We start from the raw sequence: 7671 nt of genomic DNA, 5'->3' as shown, positions 1-7671 counted from the left end.
CTTCACACTAAGGCCAAAACCTTTTACTATTAAAAAAAATATCATTTTATTGTTTCGTTGGAATGCCATCATCATTTGCGTTAAAAACCACACACATCATGCTTAACATCGTCGCCGTGGAAATTTTCAAAACAACGTAGCCACGCCTTGCCTCCATAGAACGCTTTGGCACCACTATTTCAAGTTGGGAGTTAGGTTAGTTTTGGAGATTTTTCATAGAATAATATTGTGGCATTGCTAAAAAAATGAAATCTTGTGCCACGCAAAAAATGTCAATCTCAAGGTAGTAAACGGATTTTCGTATTGTGGGTGGTACGTTGATGCTGAATCAATGTGGAAAGGATTTGGGGTGGTGCTGTTTGGATCCAAATTATAGGCTATAATAAAAAAAACATAAAAGAAAATGATAAATAAGCGTGTGAAAGGTCAAACTAAAATATAGAATATTCTCATGTTAAACTAAAAATAAAAAATACTTTTATACAAAAGCAAAAAAAATCAAGAACACCTAAAAGGCAACAATAAGACTCCAACCAACCAACCAACCAACGAGGTTTACTTTGTACATAAAGAGGAAAAAAAAACTCTTGATCCAGTTTTGGATCAAAAAATTCAAATCAAATTTGGCATCAAACTAGATGCCAAAATGTAAAATGTAAACCTTAAATCTACCATACGTGTACTATACTGACACTGTGCACTACAAATATTACACCCAAACCAAAAACAAAACCATTCTAATGAAATAAACCCAAAAAAACAGTAAAAAGTAAAAATGTAAAACAAGTAAAATGTACAGTGTTTATATACCAAATCCGCCATAACTAATCCAAAACTTTAAACCTCATCCTCCTTTTGTTTGTTTCTCAGCAAATTCTCTAATCATCTCCTTCAAATGCTGCGTGCAAAGTAATTATTTAACAAACAGTTTTTTTTTCACATTTTATATTATGTTTTTTTCCCCATGTTATAGAAATACAAAAATGACTTTTATTTGAGCATGAATACAAAAATAAAAGAGAGATAAAAACCTGGAGTTCATGGTGAAGAACAACAAATATCTTCTTCAGTCGTTTATGTTTCTGCATAAACAAATACTTCAAAATTAGGACTAAAAACCTCAGAAATTTTAATACTTAACAAGAAATCCTGTTTCCTCTTACAAATCTTGGGGCTTTGTATGTAATTGGAATTCAAGATTCTATTCCATGGTGTGTTTGTTTGGTTGTCAAATGACTAAAATAATTCAGTTCCTTTGGAATCCTTATGTTAATTCCATTCTTTTTTCATTAAAAGACCAAATTACCCTCTCTATATATACAAACTCATGTAAAGGAATTGAATAATTATTAATTTCACTTATCACTGAATTTTTTTTAATTTATATTCCAATATAAGATGTACTGAGGGTATTTTGGTCTTTTAAAAGAAAAATGAAAAATGAAAAATGGAAAGGAATTGAATTGAATTCCTCCCACCCACAGGAATGATGAAAAATCCATCAAAGATGAAACTCGAAGGAATCTGACAAAACTGAATTGACGTCCATTTGTCAACCAAACACGCAAACGGAATGGAATCCCGAATTCCAATTCCGACGGAATCCAGGAACCAAACATAGATATTCCAAATCATAATTCAAAGTGAGAACGAAATTAAATAATCAAATTGTGCATACCGTTCCACACTGACGATAAGATTCCATTAACTGATCCAATATTTTGTTATATCTATCATTGTCCCTTTCTTTAGCGACCTCAAGGTCCCTTCCAAAGTTTTGAAACTCATTCCTGCACATTTATAACAATAAAAAAACTTTTTTCATTAAATAAACAAATCTCACACCACACTTTACAAAAATAATAAAAAACAAAATAAAACTCCCCAACACCTGTAAGACTCTAAAATCTTATTCAACGTTTGGTAACAATCATACTTCTCCCGATACTCCTGCACATACTCATTGTACCTAAACACACAAAAAACAATAATCATTATTTGCACAAATTTAGGGAAGTAAAAACTAAAAAAGTGAAAATAATAATAATAATAATAATAATTACACTTTACTTACTGTGAAAGATCTCTTATTGGTCCTTTCATTTCTGGCTCTTCTTTCTCGTATTTTGTATATGAAGTAATGCTATCATCTGAACAAGACTCCATCTCTCTCCTTTTTTGACCACTATCCCACAAATCCTTTCTTTTTTCACCTAAATCGTTGTTACTTTTTTGCTTCTTATTTGCAACGGGTCCCACTTGTTTCTCATGCTTATGTGGTGGTGCTTTTCTTTGACTGTCCGTATACCCTTCTGACCCGATTCCCAATATTGCCCCTGCCACTACCTCTCTACCTTTACTGTTATTATTATGTTGTGAACCAGGCTTCACATGCATGGGCTTTCCATTAACCTTTGTGAAGTCATCAAGATGATCATCAACAACAGGTTTTACAGATTCCAGACTTGTTCTTCCAATTCCAGAGATCTTTCCTTTACTTGAATCAAGATTCCAGTAATCCGAACTTTTTTCAGCTTGTTTGAACGAATTATTTCTCTCGACCCTCTTTTTATTACCCCCCGAGGGTTCTTCTTGTAAATTCTCACGAAGCTCACCCATTTCTAAATCCGAAAGCTCTCTTCTGAGTGTGGGCCCGGGCCCACATCCATTTACAACAGGCGATTTTTTTAAGTCCATGAGGGAATCCTTAATTACTAGTCCGGAATCCTTATTCTTCCCAATTGATCCACCGTGTTGTTTCTTTTCACGAGACCCGGAATGTTTGATTCCATCGCCACCTAACCTTGAATTCTTTGGAGGTTTTTTATCCTTGAAATGACCATCTAACCCCTCACCATGTCTATCTGTCCCAAAACCTTTTACACCCATATTAAGATCGATCGATCTTGGGGAATCCGAAGTGGAATTTCCCGGAAATTCACGATTCCCGAGTTTATCAAAGTCGTAATCAGACACATCACGAACAGTTCTATTCATTTGATTGGTAGTAGCAGCAGTACCCTTGTAAGGTCCTTCACTAGGAGGGCTCTCAGAGAAAGAGTGTCCCCCTCTTGAAATTACCGTTCTACCCCAGTTCCCGGTTTTTAATCTTTTTGAATTTTCGTTTTCATCAAAATGTTTCTCGTCAGATCCCCGTTTGTTCTTGAGGAGTTCACTCTCTTGATGATCAATGAAGGTGTTTCTAGTGGCGTTTTCGTAATTATCTCCATCTTTATCGTTATCGTTATCGTTATCGTGTTCATGGTTATCTTCAAACAAATCTTTACCAAAAAGTAAATCAGAGACATGATCATTATGAAGTGGAACTGGAGGTGGAAGTGGTGTGAATTGTTGTTTAGGTTCTTTATCATCATCACTCATGATATCAACATCTTCATCAGAGCCTTGTTTACTGTTTGAAGAGGCGTCATCACTTTCACTGTCACTGCTGTCACTTCCACTGCCTACACGGCTTTTGGGGGTCCCACTGTCACTTCCACTGTCACTGCTGTCACTTTCACTGTCACTGTCACTTCCACTTAAGCTAGAGGTGGCTGCAGGGCCTTCACTGTTATCTGAGACTTTTTTCTCATGTAATAATACATCTGGAGAACGATGCTCAATGTCGATTTTGTCTGAAGTGTTTAAGTCTTCATAAGATTCGGGAATTAAGTGAGATGGATCTTCAAATTCCTTCATGTTGTCAGGTTTTAGGGTTAATTCAGGACCCATTGTTTCTCTGTGGTGATTGTTGTTCTCTGGAGAACTGAAAAGGAAAATATCAATGCAAGAATGTTTTATATTGCAATTTTTGAAAGGAATGGAATAGCAACAGGAGAGATGGAGTTTTAGCTACCTTCCACTTTCAGATAATGATTTCCTGGAACTTTCTAACTCAAAATCTGGTTTCAAAATATATCTTCCTGTAGGTTGGAAAACAGCAATCTGAAAAAAGATAACAATGTTATTCAAAAGGGCCTCAAGAACACAGTATTGAACAACAACTATTCTTATTATTATTATTACTATTATAATTTATAAGTTATAACCACCACTTACTTTTTTCAAGATGGGCTCAATTTGTTTCACGGATTTTGGAATTGTTTCTCCAACAGCTTTCTCCAAAGCCTAAAAGATAGGATTAAAAGGTCATATGCATGATACATGATATTAGTATTTTAAGAAAAATGGAAAAAGAAAAAGTTATTTGCTGCTTACCTTGAAGTTCAATCCCTGTGGCTTTTCCATTAAAAGAGAAATAAGCAGACTTTGAAGGTCAGAAGGTTTGTTTCCAAATCTTTCATTGCTCCCTTGTTTATTATGTAAAATTCCAGTGGGAACTCTGTTGACTATTTCTTTCTCAGAGGTGCTAGCATTTGGTTTACTAGATTGAGTCAAAGTAGCATCTTCTCTGTTTAAGGGCACTTTGGTAATATTCCTATTTATAAGTGGGGACAATGGAACACCAGATTGTTCAGGGGTAGATAGTATTGGTGAAGCAGAAGCCCTGATTTTGGAAGGAGTTGAGGAGGATAATCCAGGTTTTCCACCAGATTTTGGAGGGATTACTGCTGTAATAGATACACAATAGCAATTACAAGTAAATTAAAATATCTTTATAACAAATATTTTTGTTTGTAGATAAAGATTATTATATTCACCTGAAGAAGGTTCGCCTTTCATCTTTTTGAAAGGGGGTTCTTTCTTTTTATTGAATGATCCTCTCCATGAATTATTCACTGAAACCAATGAAAGAAAAAGAGACATTGTAAACATTCAGATATTAAAACTTGGTTTTATTCACATATGTGGCAACCATGGATGGTGATGATTGAATAAATATCATACCTTCAGCTGCAGCTAACGCCTTCTTCATAGATGGGTTTCCATGGTCTAAAATAATGGCTCTGTCAAAAAGAAACAAAATGGTAAGTGTTTCTTTTTCTAATTTATGATTATTAAAAAGTTAAAAGTCAAGATGAGAATGCTTCTTTATTAAATGCTAGCAATCAAATGAAAAATGTAACTGTAAGCTAACAGCCCCTACCCCAATAAGGCAAGTGAAACTGTGTTCCCCTACAACAATATATGGTACTTGGTTTTGATTATAAAGTAAATATTGTGGCGTATATATTGTGCTGTATGATTCTTCAACAAGATAACTTGTTTATTGATGATGCCATTGTCACATATGTATAAGCAACAAAAGCATACCAATTTCACATGTGTTCAAAAAGCATATAAAGGGATGTAAGAGCCAAGCATTCTGTAAGTTCTAGCTAACAGATCATATACAGGAACACAGGGAATGAAGTGTGTGAGGAACATAAATAACCTATCAAGTAATCATATCAACACAAACATGGGCAAATTGGGACATATAACATAAAATCTGTTAGGAACATAAGTGAACAATGATACAGTATTTGTTCATATCAAACATGAAACATACTTTCGTGATTTGTGTTTGCGATCTGCTTCCACTGTGCGCATTTTAACATGGTTGCTTAATGACTCATCTAATTCACGTTGCACATTCAACTTTCTCCAAGCACCTCCAGATTCAACAAGCAATCCATCTCCATTATCACCACTTCGGCGTTCTTCATATATGTCACATAGGTCTCCAGTTTCTTGGGCCCATGTGAATCTGAACTCCTTGCCCCCTACATCGATCACCTGGAAGAGCAGAAAGTGATTACAAAGTTTGATATACAGAACATGATATGCTAACCAAATCAAGAAATCTCAAAAGCCAAAGTTTGAGTGTGATCTATAATCAACAAATATAAAGATATACAGTTTTAACCAAGGAATACATTCTCTGTAGCTGCATAGAGATATCTGAGCTTACAAAAGATATACATATACCATCTATGATATTCAAGTGTCTGGTCAGATTATCCATGGAGCAATTACAGATTGTTGTTACTCTACACGATTCTCTCCTGTTATGTGCACGATTCTCATGACAAATTCAATTTTATGAGTGAGCAACCTTTGAACTAATAAAATTATGCTAGAGAAATCTCAAAAGGGTGTGTAAATTGGTACTTTAACCTAGGAAGGGAATGTCAGCAAATCAACTTAAATTCCTTGATCGTGAATCCATAAACCTTGGATTCGTGATATGATTAATCTCCTAGGACCTCTATGCTGCAGTATCTCCAATGGCGAAAAACTAGTAATGGATTGAACAAACAGTTTTCAGTAATCTAGGTTTATTATGCACCAAACTGAACTTCCAACAATACATAACACCGTTAATAGAGCAGAGCCAATATCCGAATAGAATAAACCTACATTTCCAACAGGATTATTAGCACTTGAATCAAATTTGATCCTGGCGGCATGGCCCTGGGCTTCGAGGCGCTTGATTTCTTCGACAAGGACAGGTGAGAGCTTGATAATCATACCAAAGTTGAGAGGGTTGTTACGAACTAAACTGAAGGTTTCGTCAACCGTAGAGACTGCGGCGGGGGCGGCAGGGGTATTATTACGGTTACGGTGACCACCACCGGCGGAGAGACGTCCACCGCCAGGGGCAGCGGATGGTCGTTGAACAGAAGACGGTTGGAAGGTGGAGTGGATATTCCGCTTGGGAGGACCACCGCCTCGGCCACGGCCGAGCTTACCGGAGGCACCATACATTATCGGACGCCAAGTTTTGCGGCGAAGTAATCAAAATCTGGGCGTGGTTACGGTGGGAATTGCGGAGTTGCAAACCTGGATACCGTCACAAGGAAAAGATGCGAAGGAATTTGGGAATTCTTCAATTTAATTTTCAGTTTTACCCCTTCCCCTTCAAAACTAAATTCAATTTAATTTTACAAAATGTCAATTTACGATGACTCATCATCAAATGTCATAACTTTCGTTTTCCCGTTCTTCATTTATTGCCCTTTTCGTTAATAATAATGTTAAACATACATTACACAAGCGAACACTTATAAAGGACTTTTTTTAGAATTAATATATTAAGAAAAACTAGGTTAAAACTCATAGAATCCACGGATTAAAAAAAATACTATTAATAATTGTAAATCGTAAATTGTATTATGATCGTTAATCAAATATATTGCAAGTCTTGGTAAGAATTACTAATATAGTTTAGGGATATTTTATAATTTTATATTCTAACAAAGATAAACAACATTTTGTAATTTTATATTCTAAAAATGATAAAATAAGAAAAGGAAAAGAAAGAGAATGTTTGTTTATTTGTTGTAAATGTCTTTTATAATTATGATTTTGTTAATGATAAAAATAGTTAGATTTAAAGAAGTGGTTAAGATGTTATTACGATAAATTGATAATTAACCCTAAAAATGATATATATTCGATTGAGTTATAATAATCACTTAAAAAACATATCAAAATTTGAATATAGATAAAAGTCGAGGAAATTAATGTTGCAATTATATCTTCTAAAAAGATAAAACACAACAAAAGAAAAGAAAAGAAAAGGGGGAGAAGATGTGTCAAAAGGAAGCAGGAATTCGTTCATAGTAGATAAATCCAACGTCTCTTCTACTCTCACACAGGTTCTACAACAAAGTCGATGTCGTTGGTCTGCCTTTTCCGTCGTCATTGATGTGGCTTTTTTCTATTTCTCTGTCTGTCGTTTCTTTCTGAGGAGGCGATTCAACTTTTGCTTTCATCGGTCGTTGA

General features: G+C 35.1%; 1 protein-coding gene across 2 annotated transcripts; it reads right to left on the bottom strand.

The window, feature by feature from the left end:
* Positions 1–498: 498 nt before the first annotated feature.
* LOC111906863 (uncharacterized) lies at positions 499–6795 on the bottom strand. Of its 2 annotated transcripts, none has more exons than XM_023902641.2 (12): positions 6304–6795; positions 5453–5679; positions 4849–4907; positions 4662–4739; positions 4219–4571; positions 4060–4128; positions 3857–3945; positions 2075–3766; positions 1892–1969; positions 1679–1790; positions 1032–1082; positions 499–898 (listed from the first exon to the last, which is right to left on the bottom strand). In XM_023902641.2, exons 1-12 carry the CDS (start codon positions 6649–6651, stop codon positions 845–847), a joined length of 3210 nt encoding a protein of 1069 aa, XP_023758409.1. In that variant the 5' UTR covers positions 6652–6795; the 3' UTR covers positions 499–844. The 2 variants fall into 2 exon arrangements, with proteins under 2 accessions (XP_023758409.1, XP_023758410.1); XM_023902642.2 differs by having other exon boundaries at positions 4219–4568.
* Positions 6796–7671: the final 876 nt, after the last annotated feature.

Source organism: Lactuca sativa, chromosome 4 (genome assembly GCF_002870075.4).
Source record: "Lactuca sativa cultivar Salinas chromosome 4, Lsat_Salinas_v11, whole genome shotgun sequence".
Lineage (NCBI taxonomy): Eukaryota > Viridiplantae > Streptophyta > Magnoliopsida > Asterales > Asteraceae > Lactuca > Lactuca sativa.
This window is presented reverse-complemented; position numbering and strand designations above follow the sequence as displayed.

Excerpts from the sequence above, each read along its gene's own strand:
- LOC111906863 (XM_023902641.2), bottom strand. The coding sequence starts at position 6,651 with ATGTATGGTGCCTCCGGTAAGCTCGGCCGTGGCCGAGGCGGTGGTCCT. Across the intron at positions 4,572-4,661 it reads GAAAGGCGAACCTTCTTCAG|CAGTAATCCCTCCAAAATCT; the intron begins GTGAATATAATA and ends TATCTATTACAG. Across the intron at positions 1,970-2,074 it reads CCAATAAGAGATCTTTCACA|GTACAATGAGTATGTGCAGG; the intron begins GTAAGTAAAGTG and ends TTGTGTGTTTAG.